General features: G+C 44.4%; 1 protein-coding gene across 1 annotated transcript in view; it reads right to left on the bottom strand.

Annotated features, from left to right (window-relative positions):
- The window catches only part of GLP2R (glucagon like peptide 2 receptor), a 148,243-nt gene that overhangs the window by 57,247 nt on the left and 73,452 nt on the right, over positions 1-17,544 (bottom strand). The window contains exon 2 of the mRNA XM_066586701.1: positions 11,440-11,536. Within this exon, the coding sequence (XP_066442798.1) occupies positions 11,440-11,536 (97 nt within the window). The remainder of the gene's footprint in view (positions 1-11,439; positions 11,537-17,544) is intronic.

The raw sequence follows: 17,544 nt of genomic DNA, 5'->3' as shown, positions 1-17,544 counted from the left end.
CCATCATGGCTGCGGAGAACTTAACGCAACAGGATTTGCTGATCGCAACATGAACAGGGTTAATAGAGGAAGCGTGCTCCCTTTGTGACATAATCAGACTCCTGCAATTAAGTCACGGAGGGCCCATGGGTTGCCATGGAAACAGGATGCCAAATATTGACATCCTGGCTTGCCAGAGGCTCTGATTGCTAGCGTATGCAATAAGACATTGCAGTACAGAAGTCCTACAGTGTATTATCATAGCGATCATAGCCCTCATGGTTCAAGTCCTCAACAGGGATATAAAAAGTGTAAAAAAAATAAAAAGAAATTGTGCATTTTCACTTAAAAATTAAAAAACTCACATTTGGTATCCTTATGTCCGTAACGACCTGTATGATAAATTGAACACTATTTAACCTGCACAACAAAACCGTAAACAAAAAGGCAAAATGCTTGTTTTGCCTCTCAAAACACAATAAAGGTGATGTACCCCCAAAATGGTACAAAAAATACAGCTAGTCATGCAAAAAAACAGGTTCTCACAGAGCACCGTCCAAGGAAAACTAAAAAAGGTTATGGGATTTTGAATGCAGCAATGTAAAAATAATTTCCAACCCGCCCCCCAGAAAAAAAAGTGTTTTTATTGCACAATCATGGCCAAAATAGGCCGTGTCCTTAAGGGGTTAAAACCCTCTGCTTGATACCACCGATTATATCTGCAATCGCTGCTGTTAACTTACTATTACCACTGCCCCTGCTGTTGACTTCGTACTACCACCAGTCCACCCCACCAGCAGCCACCTGTAACTACCACATCTACACAACTACAATCTCCTTACTGTTAGTTGTTTAATACTGTGCCACCAACACCGCCGCTGATGCAGCTTCTATCACCATCCTGCTGCTGCTACCACCATGCCTACACAACCAAGAATCAACCAGATTATCCCCCCCCCCAAAAAAAAAAATCATTTCTCAAAAAAGTCATTTCTTCTTCCCCTTCCAATCCTGTTGCTACCCCCCAAAACAGGGTATTATTCTGACAGCTTGTAAAATGCCATTGCTTCATATTCACTTTCCAGGTGCAAAACATGTTGCTACTCCTAAAAAGTGATCATTTTTGGACTTCTTGGAAAAGGCCATTGCTTCTTCCATTACCATAGTGTATGTATAAACACCGGCAGGCATTGACCAAAGAGTTTAGACCTTTTTTACCTTTAAAACGCATTTTTAAAAATCCACAAGTGTTGAGTATTTTTAAATAAGCTGTTCGTTGCCACCAGGTACCATCTCTTTACCCATTTTGTGCATTAAAAACAGCTGGAAAGTACTTAGACCCTCTCCTAGGTGACCCAATAGTGTAACACAGTGATCCTATTGCTCTTTGACAGTGTTATAAACCAGTTTAGGGGTATTGGGAACGTTCGGGTGCAGTTCAGACTAATTCAGACTGAAAATGTTTTGCCCAAAATCAGCAAACCGGCCAAACCAAACTCTTGAAGAGTTTGCTTCTTAAAGGGGTTCTGACATGAAAAAAAAAAATTTACTTACCTTGCCTGGCCCGGACCGATCATCAGGCATGTCCCCTCCATCGGGCAGTATCTTCTGTGGCTTCTTGAAACAGAGCTGGAGCAGTCAAAATGACCACTTTCTGCTCTGCTCCGTCCGTCAGCCATTTCTGAGGTCAACGGATGGGCGCCACGTCACAAGCAGTGCTTGTTGTGGGCGGCCCATCTGTCCTGGCTGAACTCCTGAGGGCTGCGCATGCGCAGTGGAGAGGCGGCTCGTCCTGACTCCTGTCAGAGGGCACCTGTCTTCTGCATGTGTGTGTAATCCCAGAGGGTGGCGGCCCGTCCAGGCTCGTCGGAGGAAGAAGACAGCCTGCTGGGAGATGACCCCCGCGGCACAACAACAACAGGGTAAAATGTAAGTATAAGATTTTTATGCTTTAGCAGGCATTATTTGTGGGTTCCCTGTGTCCATTAGGCAGACCAGGGAACAATGGCTGCTAAAGCATAAAAATCTTATTCGTGTCAGAACCCCTTTAAGGCCCATTTACACCAGCAGGACAGTTTGAGCGACAGCTTTGAGCGATCATTTTGCATAAACTATTAATTGGTTTTTAAGTAGCTACTCAGCTTCTTATGTACCAATTAGGTACGCAAATGAAGCCTTTAGGCTATTATCTGCACTCAGATCCTTTGTTCTCCACAGGGAAACAATGCTATCAGCACTCCCCCGTGGGGAACTACTGATAAAAGTGAGCGACGATTTTTAGGTTAGCTTGATTTTAACGATCAGCTAACAGTGCCCGAACGATCACCGATTTTTTTTTAGCGATCATCGCTCCGTGTAAATGGGCCATTACTAATTACAAGTGTTTTTCTTCTATTGACATTACTACATTTTGTGTGGGTGTGGGAATAAGTTACTGAAACTGTAACCACTTCTATAGGAAAAATGGACAATATGAGCTTCACAGAGAAGCAAGAATGTTTAAGGTTTCCCATGGATCCCAGATGGCTTTGAACTGATCCAAGGTGTTGAGGGACTCTTATCCAGATTTCCCTCACTCTAAGGGCTCTTACACACAACGTATATCAGCTGCATTTTCATGGCCGGCCAATATACGCTCCCCATCCCTCACTCCTGTGGTGTCCCCTGGCAAACTTAGCATGTCTACAGTAAACTTAACTCTTTTCAGAAGGCTGTGCATGCACTCCCATAGAGATGAATGGGGATGCGTGCACACTCCCTTGTGCAAAGCCTCAAGCTTGCTGTACATGTACTGAATTTGTTAAGGGACACCGCATGAACTGGGTAAATATGAAGATGCTTCCCTGAATCCATATCGCCAAACTGTAAGCATCATAACTTCGTTAATGGTGTTTATAGTTCATGACTGGTTCACGTTAAGCTATAACATAGGCAGGGCTTAATAGGCTATAACTATGGCAAGCTTGGACGCTTTCACTAGGCCCCAAACTGCTATGGCAACCAAATGGCAGCCCGTGATCTTGTCGTAAGGACCAATCGGGGGATGGATAGAGGCCCCTTTCACCGTCCAGGCATTTAAATGCCGTGGTCAATGCAGCATTTAAATAGTTAAATGGCCGGGATCAGCATTATCTTCTAACTCAGCCGATGTGGCTGTGTGTTACAGAGCCTTCCCCCATACAAACCGTGCACACACCCAATTACTAAGGGGTTAAAATCTATGTTCTTAATTATTTTTATTAATTTATTATTATCACTTTAGTTTTCTAGTATTTTTACTCTAACAGTAAATAAAGACAATATATTTTATTTGTTACATAAGCGGCATTTACATAATGTGTGTCAGAGCAGGCGAAGCCACTATATGACTGAGCTCGTCAGCAACTCCGCATTACTAAACTTAGTATGTTCAAGGAAAAAAATAACGAAAAGGGAAAACAAATCCAGGAAGTGTCCCGCAATAATATAAAAAATAGTAAAACTACTAAGAATGAAGCCTGTAAATTAAAATACAGTAATACATAATATAGTCAACTTAACAGGTTTGTGCCAACTTATAAAGTTATTCCCTTTCTACAAGATAGGGGATAACTTTATGATTGGTGGGGGATCCCATTGCTGGGAACCCCACTGATCCCGAGAATGGGAGTCCCGAAGGTCTCCGCATGAATGGAGTGGAGGTCGCGCAGGCAGCTCAATTCATATCCATAGGAACGGCAGAAATTACTGAGTACAACAAACGCATGGGATTCTATGGCGATCCCATTGAAATGGATGGAGCCGCAGCTTATATGCACAACCACCGCTTTATTCATGCAGGGAACTACGGGACTCCCATTCTTGAGATTAGTGGGGTCCCAGTGGTAGAACCAGAACTGAAAATAAAGCTATTGCCTATCATGTGGCTAGGTGATAACATACCTTAGCACAACCATATAAAAAAATAAGTAATAAAACACAATAGAATGTGTAACAATTCTAAAAATATTGTAAATAAGCATAATAAACATTGTAATAAAGTGTAAAATAAGATGCAGCATAAACTGTTAAACATATAGCAATAACACTAATGTTTTCATTTTTATCACAACTACTTCACTAATGATGTACTGGCCCTTTAAAATAGGAGAGATTGTAGAATATTGGAGCCCATTAAATATGCATAACTATCAGATTGATTGAGCACCAATAATTTGCATAAAAATGAAGTGATGTTGGAGCGCGAGCAGCTTGGCGTTGTACCGTGCGGCCACCGGGGCGTGTAGTTGGCCTGGTAATGTGATTCGCATGCCTGGTGTATTTATGTGTCACAAGCATCACGGAAATCTATTTATTCATGAAATATTGATACAGGGGATGGGAAGTTCACACTGCTTGAATTTCTATTATAAGAAATCTAGAATATCAGCTTTCACAGAAAATGATAATGCAGGAACGTGTGATTGGTGCAGGTAAACGGGCTTCTCTCTAAGCCTGGGGGCTATGCGGGCGGATGGCGAGGGTGTGAGTTTAACCCAATAAGTCTTTACTCCTGCATGGGATCAAAGCTCCTGCAATATAACAGGAGCAGGTCGGGTTCTCAGATGTCAGTGACAGCCGAGGACCTGGAGGAAAAGGCAGAACCGTTTAACTGTTTCTGTTTTCTCTCTTGCAGTCTATATAGCACTCAATGAGCCCTATGTAGTGAAGAGAGAAAACAGAAGTGCTACTTTTGCTATTTAACACAGTGATCACATGACCACAAGGTGCTCCCTGCCACAGCAGAGCTGCAGGGTCCTAGTAGACCCAGAGCAGCTCTGCTAGTGACTACTGTCACACTAGGGGGAAGTTTTTCCTGTAACTGGGGCTCATATGGATGTCGTGGCTACAGGGGGAAAGTGTGAAATTATAAATGCAAAAAAGAAACTGAATGACCCCCAGAGGTCTTATATGACATCATCGGGGACAGAAATGTTATAGATAGGTTACAAAAATAAGTTTAAAAAATTACATGAGTAAAAAAATATATATAAAAAGAAAGTGACCAACCAAAGCAATCGCCATATACTAAGCAAATTATACAGCAAGACGACTTAAAGAAAAAGGAGGAACCTATTCCTACACTTTATTTTAGTGTAAATATACAAATTTAAAAAAAACGCTATAATTTTTTTTTTTTTAAGTATAAATGTTTTGGCTTCTTACCTGTAATAAAGCAAAAAAAATAAAATTTCAATGAAAAGATTAAAAACTAGCTTTATGTCACAGAAAGAAAAACGCAGAAAAAATAATTTTGGTAGCTGAAATATAAAATATAGGGCCTTAAAACCACCACATGGGGAAAATCCCTAAAAAGTGTCATCATTTAGGACTGAAACACCCAGGTCAATAAGGGATTAAGGCATAAAGTAAGACTGCTGCTCAGATGTGTGACAAAGCTCCTGGCCCGTACTGCAAAATCTGTACCAGGGCGCCAACTACCATGTGCCATTACATTAGTGTCTTCTCATGTGGCATATGACCTGTTGACTCCCTCAGGTACCAGTACCCTGTATAGTTATAACCAATATAATCCAAGACAGTGCTCCCAATTGCTTGGCTCCCCCCCTCCCCCCATCCTTCCCAGGCTACAGGGGTCGCTCACTCCTGAATTATGTATGTATAATTATGTATGTAAACAGATATGTTTTTATATATATTATTATTTGTATAGTGCCAACTTATTCAGGTAGTTAATTTATTACCCACCACCAAGCTGGGTACTCATTTTACCGACCTCAGAAGAATGGAAGGCTGAGTCGACCTTGAGCCGGCTACCTGAACCATGTGGGGATTGAACCTGCAATCTTCAGGTCGTGAGAGCTTAGGCCTGCATTTCTGTTGCCTTAACACTCTGCACACGAGGCTGTGTGTGTATTTTACGTCAGCTGATATAGCTGCACTGGGGTCCAGAAGAGGATGGAGGCCCCATCCCATCTCCCATCGGGCCCACACATCTAAACTTCCAGCCGCAGTATCAGAACTATTTTCTTTATTCACGCAGTCTGGTCTATTGCAGTACTCTGTGTACCGATCGACCCCTGCCGCCATACTTGTCATACAATGAACTGAGAGCCAGAGATGGGGGAAAGAGTTGGGTCATGCTCTGTACACAGGACTGTGTAAATAGACAAGATGGCCATCATATTGTTGTTGGAGGTTTGGGAATAAAGGCTGTTGGACTGCAGGGGCCACAGAAAGTAATATTACTGATTAGGGCCACAGAAGTGGCACTACGTTGGGCCAGAGATGGCCCATTACTTAGTAGGACTACACAGTTGGCATTACTAAAGCAGAGCCACAGTAGGGCACTATTAGTAAATGGGGGCACAGAGGGGGATTTTAATGACCACTGCACAACACAGGGGTTGACGTTAACTACTTTAGCTCTGTACCCCTGTGTGTTGTTCCTCTGACCAGGGGCGTAACTATAGTGAGTGCAGGGGATGCGGTTGCACCCGGGCCCAGGAGCTTTAGGGGGCCCATAAGCCCTCTATTCTCCATATAGGTAGCCCAGTACTATTAATAAAACATTATAATTAGGGGCCCTGCTACACATTTTGCATTTGGGCCCAGGAACTTTAAGTTATGCCTCTGGCTCTGACAGCAGGAGCCCAATCAGCGATGGACCCCAATCAGCGATGGACTCCAGTCAGTCAACTATTGAGGATACCACCACTAGTATTTGCCTGGAAATTCTCTTTAATTCGGTAGTGACTTTGAATCCTTTTTCTCGTTCAAGTGGTTCTAGGTTTTTTCACAACACATTGTACTTTATGTTATTGTTAAATTTTGGTTGACTGCTTTTTCTTTAAATAAACGTAAAACCTAAAATTTACAAAAAGTTTTGAAAAACTTGCATTTTAAGCTTTCGTCATTTCTGTTTAAGGCAGATGGTTATACCACACAAAATAGTTGGTAAATTACATTTACCATAGCTCTACTTGTTATCATCATTTTTTAAAATGTCCCTTTATTTTTTAACACATTACAAGGCTTTTAAGTACAACAGCTATTTTTAAAATTTTGAAGAACATCTTCAAAATCAATTTTTTAGATTGTTAAAATGTTCAATTTTAAACCGGTTCTGTAACACAGGAGCGAGCAGAGTAAGAAATCTCAATTGTCATTACCTATATTGTATATTTTGGAAACTTGTCCCCTGAAAGTAATTCCTCAAGGGATATAGTCAGCATTTTGAACCGACAAGTATTCGGTGATTTTTTTTCTTAACATTGAACAATGAAAATTAAAAACTACAGTTTTTTTTCCAATTAAATGCTAATTTAGCTAAAATTTTTATATTTTCATAGGGGTCAGTAGGAAAAAAAGCACCCCAAAGTTTGCTACCCAATTTCTCCCTAGCATGTAAACTCCTGTTTGGGTGCATATCAAGGCTCAGAAGAGAAGGAGCCCTTTTTGGCATTTGGTGCACAGATTTTGCTGGAAAAGTTTTTGGACCTCCCATCACATCTGAAGAGCTCCTGAGGTACCAAGAACAATGGAAAAAACAAAAGTAACCCTAATTTAGTAACACGACCGCTCAAAGAATTTTGGTAGAAAACAATTTGTTTGGAATTTTGGGACTTTGAACATCCACATTTCTGCCAAAAAACCCTTCACCCCAGCCAGCAGAATCTCAAATCAGACATACAGTATTTGCACAAAGAGAGAATAGGTAGTCTAGTGCTGGATCCTATGACGACAGGGGAGGATGTCAAGGTCCCTTCCGTCTAAACAGCTCTCAAGCAGCGGCAGCTGGAAAAGGAAGCTGGACTTACGTGTTCCTACCTCCCCCACTAAACCCAGAGTATTGAGGAAAGTGTAGGAGGAGCAAGCCAAAGTTCGCTGATCTCCCTGGCATTGGCAGTGTTGAGGGGCAATTATTGGAGGCTTCCAACCAGAAGAGATCTGTCCCAGCAAAGGATTCTTTATCCACATCCCCACACATTACACCTGACAGCCTGTAAGATGATCAAAGGTTTAGAGAAATTAGAGCTCTTTAAAGGTAGTTATGGCCACTCTGATACCTTAGCCATTTGCAGATATGCATCAGAATAGTGTATATAATAGAATCTGAGGTCTCTAAGGCATGGTGTGGTCCAAACAGCCTCCCAACGTACTCTGATCTCAGTCATTCACATTCTACAAAGTAGATGTACAGGGTTCCAGGAGCACATCATCTTAGGTGAGGAAATTTGACTGGCTGTGGTGTTCTCCAGCTAGCCAATCACTTATGGTCTGTTTACAGTTAAATATCCACCCTCTGCAAGAGTAAGCTGGTATCCCTTCACTCTATGGTTTGGTTTCCCTGGTGAGCAGTCATGTTTCCTTTGCAGCTTGCTGTGTTTGGTGTCAGATATCCTTTCATTCTAGGGTTGGTTGGTCTTGCATGCCTGTATCTGTGTTATGTGTTTGAACAGTGGCTGGTCTAGTGTTTGTGCAGGTGGCCAGACATTAGGTGTGGATAGCCCTGTTCTGTGTGTATGGTGTGAACAGCGTCATGTTCTGTATGTCTGTGCTGGTGGCTAGACATGAGGAGTGAACTGTCCTGTTCTATGTGGTTGTTCTGTCTTGCATGCTAACCCTAGGGTGTTCCTGCATGATTTGTGTTCTGTGTCCCAGTCTGTTGTGGTTCTGTGTATTAACCCTTAAGGTATGGTCAGGACCAAGGTTCCAGTGTGGGGGTGCCTTTATCGAGACGATCACCTTGTTTATTAGGTAGGGTCCTGCCATTCTCCCTGCAGATTGGAGTCAAATTGTCTTGCTAGTTTAGGGACCCACAAGACAACAAGCAGTCTTGTAGTGGCTTGCGGGCTTAAGTGGCTTGGCCAGTCCACGAATCAATACCTTGTACTTTAATAGCATTTCCATCTGTTGTGTGTGCTGGTATGCAAGTATCGAAATCAGTGGCGATCAGCTGTTCCCCAGGGCGTTTGCCCTCTACTGGAAGCAGACAGCTCTATACTTTGCACATTGGCCCTGGCTACTACGGTATTTACTATACAAGCAGCATGCTATACGAGTGAGGTAGCACAGGGACAAAATACTGCTGAGCAACCACTCACCCCCAATTCATGGAGGTTGTGCTTTGTAGTATCAGTGCTCCTTCATACAGGCGTATTTACGTGCACAATTGCAGATAATAGAATCCTTTGATTTCAATGGGTTCATTCACTTCCGTATTTTGCACGCACATTTCAGAAAATTACTTTTCAGTGTATTTGCGCACCAAAGGTCCCCATACACGCAATATGCAAGGAGATGCGTAATACATTGCACAATTTTGCTGGATAAAGAAAACCTCTGGAACTAGTTATTTCATGTAGTGTGTCTTGTTTGGCACGCACAAAGGAAAATGCCCTACGGGCAGAAGTACAGAAGAGTGCTCCAATACGGGTGCAAAAAAAGCATAGTTCATTCTTCAAAATTGCAGTGCTGAGGTGCACACATGTGAATACGCTTGCGTGAAGGTGCCCTTAAGCTTGCACATAGATGAGGATTGCACAGGGTGCCAGTCACACTGATACACACAGTACACCATACAGACTTACAGCCTATTAGACCAGGCGGGCACCAATTCTAGGTGGACCACACAAAGCACCAATGCCCCAGGCTTCCCCAGCATCTCTTCTGCAAAGTAGTAGTAGATATTTTAGCTGAAATACAGAAGCTCGCAACCCAATTATTGGTAGTTGTGAGTGGTTCGTCAGTGGCCCTCTGTATTTGGCCTAATGCCATACCTCATTACACATCGTTAACAGTCCATTTACCCACTCTTGGGTTGAAGTCCAAAGAGCTTCTCCTCTTACATCATCCGGGCTCACACCTGTCCTAACCAGGGGCCTAAAGCTGACTGGGAGCAGCATACCCACTACTGTTATAAAACGTAACCAGGTACCTTTTAATTACTGCAGAGGCATCCTTTCTGTGCCAAAGAGACGTCCTCAGATCCCTCTAATGACCCTAGCCGAAACGATCTCATAATATAATACAAATACACAACACAAAGCAAGGAGGGATGGCTAACATTAGAGAAGAAAATACTCAAAATGATCTAGACAAGCTTGCACAGTGGGCAGCGACCAACAGAATGCATTTCTCCTTGTTCAATACCAAAGTCCTACATCTGGGCAAAAAAATAAGCACATGCAAAATGAGGAATTGAGCTTAGCAGCACATGTGAAAAAGAGTGGGGTATAAATCACAGGCTGAACATGAGTCTACAGTGTGATGCAGCAGCAAAAAGGCTAATTTTGAGATGTATTAAGAGAAGCAGTCTAGATCATGTGAGTTAATTATCCTCCTCTACTCTTCCATATGGCCCTTTTACACCGGCGGACAGTCTTTCAAATGAATGAATAAGCGCTGTCACCACTAAGGTAGTCATTGTTCGTGCAGAGCATTTACACAGAGACTTCCCGCTGGATTATGGGCTTCTCGTCCACTTCTTGCTTAGCGCTTCAACTCCTAGGTAAAACGCTGAGCGGGGAGGGTTTAGACAGAACAAGAAGCCAGTGATCCAATGAGGTTTTATATAAGCTGACTGAAAAGTCAGATTAACAAACCGCAATAGAATAGTGAGCGATTTTTGCGCATTTACATTGAATGATTATCGCTCAAATTCGTTTGTCTGAATTAATTTTGGGCGGTAATCGTTACGTGTAAATGGGCTTTTAGTCAGACCTCATCTGGAATACTGGGTCCAGTTCTGGAAACCCCAATTTAAAAAAGACAGACAAACTGGAGCAAGTTCAGAGAAGAGTTACCAAGATGGTGAGTGGTCTGCAAATCATGTCCTATGAGGATCGGTTAAAGGAGCTGGGAATGTTTAGGCTGCAGAAGAGAAGGCTGAGAGGAGACTTAATAGCGGTCTACAAATATCTGAAGGGCTGTCACAGTGCAGAGGGATCAGCCCTATTCTCATTTATACAAGGAAAGACTAGAAGCAATGGGATGAAACTGAAAGGGAGGAGACACAGATTAGATATTAGACAGTGAGGGTGATCAATGAGTCGAACAGGTTGCCACGGGAGGTGGGGAGTTCTCCTTCAATGGAAGTGTTCAGAGGCTGGACAAATATCTATCTGGGATGATTTAGTGAATCCTGCACTGAGCAGGAGGGTTGGACCCGATGACCCTGGAGGTCCCTTCCAACTCTACGAGTCATATATAGTAGTAATGACAAAGCTGGCATAGCCTTGAAATGTTATGGTATATAACCATATATGCACAGCTGCTATAAGTTAGATATCTTGTGTATAACAATATGAACCATGATGGTATAAGGTGCTCTTCTTCGGCTATATAGTTATATAACGTATACAACTTCTAGGATATGAATATAATTACATTATTATAGGTGTTGGCGTTCAGTGCGGTTTGAGTATTTGGGGGTTTGTTGAATGGAGACAGTTGTATCTCAGCTTCCCAGGACCTTACCAGTCATCAATATCCTCTGTTGTTCCAGTCTTGTCCAGCACTCTTCTCTGTACTGCGTCCACTTCTTCACCATACCTTCCAGCACGACTCCGCTGACCTAGAGGGCGACAGCTGTGTTTAATGAAAGCATCCTTACAACAGGCCCACATACAGGGCAGTCACTAGAAGTCCTTGAGTTGTCCTCTTCTGCCAAGTCCTAACATATCCAGCCATTTCATCAATTTCCAGGAAAGCTGGGTGACAAGGTATATAGCCACCTTTACAGCTCCGACAGGAGCACTCACCCAATTCTCCCAGACTCAGGTGTCTGCTAAATTATGCTCATGGAAGGGATAAGAGGATGAGCCATTGCTCTACTAAAGAAGTATATCTTTCAGGTGTCTGGTCACCTTTATGGCTTCCCCACTGCTTCTGTATGACAGATCCCAAGTCCCACCTCAACTGTATTAAAACTTCAGGTGTCTGGGAAAGCTGGGTGACGAGGAATATGGCCACCACTACAGTTCCCACAGGAGTTCCCACCCAACTCTCCCAGATTCATATCCTCACTAGGCAGAGGCGGAACGTATAGCTTCTGGGTCCCAATGCAAAACCTGTAACAGGGCCCCCAACTAGAATGCTTTATTTACAGTACTGGGCTCCCTATATGGAGAAGAGAGGCCTTATGGGCCCCCTAAGGCTCCTGGGCCCAGGTACAACCGCATGCCCTATAGTTACACCCCTGGCATTACGTATGCTAGGCATCCAGACACCTAGAAAATCTTTGTGGGAACCCTTGGAGCTATAATGGAGGCTGGATTGTCACCCAACTTTCAATCATGGTTGACAACTGGACAGAAGACATAAGGGGCGACATCTGGGTTTTTTATTAAAAGAAATGTATTAAATATGACCTCAAGTCGGACACCTGCCTGCAGCCAGATTCACAAGGACGTATTTGCACAACACACCAAGTATAGAATCCATTGATTTCAATAGGTTCGTCACATATGCACATTTTTCCGGCACATTCCTGTTGCACAACCCCCCCCCCCTTCCCCCACAGCATGCTATATTGTCTTGTGCATTTGCATACAAAAGTTCCCCTATAGATGTCAATGAGGATGTGCAAATAGGCGCAAAATAACTGCATAATTCTGCAGGAAAAAGAACACACCTGGAACGCCTTAAACTAGACATTTCAATCAGTGCATATTATTTAGCCACACAAGAATATGCCTTGCAGTAAAATACGCCAACGGCGTGCAAAAAAGCATCATTTGTTCTTCAGATATGCAGCACTCAGATGCGCACAAATATGCATACGCTCCTGGGAATCTGGCCTTAGGGCAGGAGCCTGTAAAGTGGGTCATTTTTAAATACCTGATTACTACAAGTTGTACAAAGGAAAGCTCTTTACAAAAACCCATATGCTCCCTTCCCGCATGCTGGTTCACAACAGCACACCCACCCCCACATATTGTGAATGGGGTTTTCTGGCTTAAAGAAATGTGAAGCTCACCACCTATACATCCAGATTAAGTGGCAATGCAGCTGAAATAAATGTGCTTGACATTAAATTGCTATGTACAATCTACACCACTGGATGCTGTTGCATGTGTAAAAGGGGTCCTGAAGGAACAGCCACATTAGTTATCTGGTTTTCAGATAATGTATGTATATTGTTGTGTGGATGAAGGCTGACCTCTAGTGGTCATTCATGTTATCGCTCTTGTTTTTTGCTTTGTAAATGTATGCTATTTTTGTGACTGGCTGCCAAGAGATCACATGTTTGGAAAGGTCTTGGAGGTTCTGGGGCACCAGGTAAGGTAATTTCTTGCAGCATGAGGGCAGAGTATGCCCTCAGTGAGACGGAAGGGGCAGATGCCAGTGGGGATTCTGTATCAGGCCTCCTGGCATGGCCTTACATGCTGAAGCCGGTATCCAGCCTGTGAACTCCAGTGAAAGGGTCTTTCTATCAGGGAACCATCAGGTAGAAATCTTCTGCAGTCGCCAGTTCCCCATTTCCAAACCTGCCAGAGGGCCCAATCTCCACCCAGGGGCCCCTTTCCCATTCATATAAGGCTAAATCATCTGCGCTACAGAAAGTGTGAATTGTAAGGCCTGATGAGTGACATGGAGACAGTTTATCTATTTAAAAAACATTAAAGTATCATCTATGAGGATTAAAAATTTAAGTAGAGTTCTTCTTAACCCCTTACAACCCCAGGATGTACATTTATATCATGGAGGTTTGGAGTTTGTATCGAGGGGGATCAGAGGCCGATCCCGCTCCATACAATGTGGGTGCTGGCTGTTTATTACGACTGACACCCACCTGCAACAATTCTGATCAGCACCACTGCTGACTGCAGGTGTTTACCGTTTAACCCTTTCCAATCCAATTTGTATCCTGGTTTTCCTAGGGGGCTTACTCTTTTTCTGCCGTTATACAACGGCGCTATCTGCTGGCTAAAGCCAGTACTGCATGAGGTGACACGTTGGATAGGCTCTGACAACAGAGAGGCTGGCAATATACAGTAAGAGAACCCCGACAGATGTCTTTCAACATCGGAGTGGTACAGCCTTAAATCATAACGTCTTTAGATGTCAGACAGTGGATTGGGAAGGGTTAAATGCCAGTGTTAATACTGACAACAGCATTTAAATGCCCTGATCTCAGTTTAGTGATCCCAAATGGCCTCTCACAATGAGATTGCAGGGTACCGTTAGGTTGCTATGGCAGCCAGAGACCTAAAAGCCCCCAGGGCTACCATTGCAGATTGCCGATCAAGCATTGCCTGTGGTATATTATCAGTAAGTATTACTATGGTATAACATCATACTGCAGGAGCGATCAGACCATCACAAGTTCATGTCTCCTATTGGGACTAAAAAAAAGTGAAAGTCAATTTAAAAACTCAATAATTAAAATATAAGATAATAAAAGTTTAAAAAATTGCCATATTTATAATTAAAAAATTATTAAATAAAAAATTATTTGGTATCACTGCGTCCATAAAAGTCTGATCTATTAAAGTAACGCATTATTTTCCCTGCACGGTGAATAGAAACAAAAATGACAGAATTGCACTTTTTTGATTACCCCACCTCCAAGAAAAAAATGTAATAAGCAATCAAAAAGTCATTTGCTTCCAAAAATGGTACCATTAGAAACTACAAGACGCCCCACAAAAAACGAACCCTCATACAACTATGTCCAGGAAAAAACTAACGTTATGGTGGCAGAAATTTTTTTTCCCAGAATTTATTTTTTAAAATTAGTACAGCAAAAAAAAAATAGATAAAGTATCATAATTGTACTGACTCACAGAATAAAGTGATCATGTTTTTTTTTGCTGCAGTGCGTATGTCGTAAAAACAAGACCCTCCCACCCGACATTCATCCCATCTAAATGGACCCTTAGGAGTTAAAGCAGCCACATAGTCAAATGAGTCACAAAAATACTAAGTGTTCCCCAGTAAACTGCACCCAAATTGTAGAATCCGTGTCCAATATTGTGCTGCAGTGTTAGATATTAGCCAATGAATAGAGATGAGCGAACGTACTTGTCCGAGCTTGATGCTCGTTCGAGTATTAGCGTGTTCGAGATGCTCGTTACTCGAGGCGAGTACCACGCGATGTTCGGCTTACTTTCACTTTCATCTCTGAGACGTTAGCGCGCTTTTCTGGCCAATAGAAAGACAGGGAAGGCATTACAACTTCCTCCTGCGATGTTCCAGCCCTATCCCACCCCCCTGCAGGGAGTGGCTGGGGATATCAGGTGTCACCCGAGTATTTAAATCGGCCCCGCCCGCGGCTCGCCACAGATGCATTCTGACATAGATCAGGAAAAGTGCTGCTGATGCTGCTGCTGCTATAGGGAGAGCGTTAGGTGTCATATTAGGCTTCAAGAAACCCAACGGTCCTTCTTAGGGCCACATCTGACCGTGTGCAGTACTGTTGAGGCTGCTTTTAGCAGTGTTGCACTTTTTTTTTTTTTTGTATATCGGGCGCGCAGAGCATTGCGTCCACAGTCTGCAGTCATTGTACATAGTATAGGGCCAGTACTGGTGAGGCAGGGACAGTGGGAAAGGTGAAAGAGATATACTGTCTATATAGGCAGTGGGCTTTTTCAAACAAATTTGGGAAAAATACTATCTTTGGGCTGCCTGTGACCGTCTTGAGTGTACTGCATCTCTGCTGGGGGTAGTAGTCCTAATTATTACGCAGCTAAGTGTTACAGCAGGCTTGCGCAAAATTGTTTCCTGGCTCTGCGTTGCCCGTTACATCACCGCCGTCATCACGTCCAGAGGGAAACAGTATACATATATACGCTGCCTACAGTATCTGTCTGCTGTCTCAGCTCAGCCTTTAAAGAAATAGAAGCAAAATACTTAAGGCCTACTAGTGGCCTTTGGACACTTGACTGCTTCTGCGCTGTGAATTCCACTAGCTCAGTCATACGCACCTACGTGTTACTACAGGCTTGCGCAAAATTCTTTCCTGGCTCTGCTGTGCGTTCCGTAAGCGAAGTCAGCCTCCAACCACAGGCCAATAAGCGGCACATTTAATTACAGCGTTCTGTTTCTGCACTACTGGTAATACACCATGCTGAGGGGTAGACCTAGAGAACGTGGACGCAGGCGAGGACGCGGAGGCCCAAGTCAGGGTGTGGGCACAGGCCGAGCTCCTGATCCAGGTGTATCGCAGCCGACTGCTGCGGGATTAGGAGAGAGGCACGTTTCTAGCGTCCCCAGATTAATCTCACAATTAATGGGTCCACGCGGTAGACCTTTATTAGAAAATGAGCAGTGTGAGCAGGTCCTGTTGTGGATGGCAGAAAGTGCATCCAGCAATCTATCGACCAGCCAGAGTTCTACACCGTCCACTGCTGCAACTCTGAATCCTCTGGGTGATGCTCCTCCTTCCTCCCAGCCTCCTCACTCCATTACAATGACACATTCTGAGGAGCAGGCAGACTCCCAGGAGCGGTTCTCGGGCCCCTGCTCAGAATGGGCAGCAATGGTTCCTCTCCCATCGGAGGAGTTTGTCGTGACCGATGCCCAACCTTTGGAAAGTTCCCGGGGCCCGAAGGATGAGGCTGGGGACTTCCGGCAACTGTCTCAAGAGCTTTTAGTGGGTGAGGAGGACGACGACGATGAGACACAGTTGTCTATCACTCAGGTAGTAGTAATTGCAGTAAGTCCGAGGGAGGAGCGCACAGAGGATTCGGAGGAAGAGCAGCAGGACGATGAGGTGACTGACCCCACCTGGTTTGTTAAGCCTACTGAGGACAGGTCTTCAGAGGGGGAGGCAAGTGCAGCAGCAAGGCAGGTTGGAAGAGGCAGTGCGGTGGCCATGGGTAGAGGCAGGGCCAGACCGAATAATCCACCAACTGTTTCCCAAAGCGCCCCCTCGCGCCATGCCACCCTGCAGAGGCCGAGGTGCTCAAAGGTCTGGCAGTTTTACACTGAGAGTGCAGACGACCGACGAACTGTGGGGTGCAAGGTTTGTCGCGCCAAGATCAGCCGTGGAGCCACCACCACCAGCCTCACCACCACCAGCATGCGCAGACATATGATGGCCAAGCACCCCACAAGGTGGGGCGAAGGCCGTTCACCGCCTCCGGTTTGCACCGCTGCCTCTCCCTCTGTGCCCCAACCTGCCACTGAGATCCAACCCCCCTCTCAGGACACAGGCACTACCGTCTCCCGGCCTGCACCCACACCCTCACCTCCGCTGTCCTCGGCCCCATCCAACAATGTCTCTCAGCGCACCGTCCAGCCGTGGCTAGCGCAAGTGTTTGAGCGCAAGCGCAAGTACGCAGCCACGCACCCGCACCCGCACAAGCACGCTCAAGCATTAAACGTGCACATAGCCAGATTGATCAGCCTGGAGATGCTGCTGTATAGGCTTGTGGAAACAGAGGCTTTCAAAAACATGATGGCGGCGGCGGCCCCGCGCTACTCTGTTCCCAGTCGCCACTACTTTTCCCGATGTGCCGTCCCAGCCCTGCATGACCACGTCTCCCACAACATTGTACGCGCCCTCACCAACGCGGTTACTGCCAAGGTCCACTTAACAACGGACACGAGGACAAGCACAGGCGGGCAGGGCCACTA

The sequence above is a fragment of the Eleutherodactylus coqui genome, chromosome 13 (genome assembly GCF_035609145.1).
Source record: "Eleutherodactylus coqui strain aEleCoq1 chromosome 13, aEleCoq1.hap1, whole genome shotgun sequence".
NCBI classification, from domain to species: Eukaryota; Metazoa; Chordata; class Amphibia; order Anura; family Eleutherodactylidae; genus Eleutherodactylus; species Eleutherodactylus coqui.
This window is presented reverse-complemented; position numbering and strand designations above follow the sequence as displayed.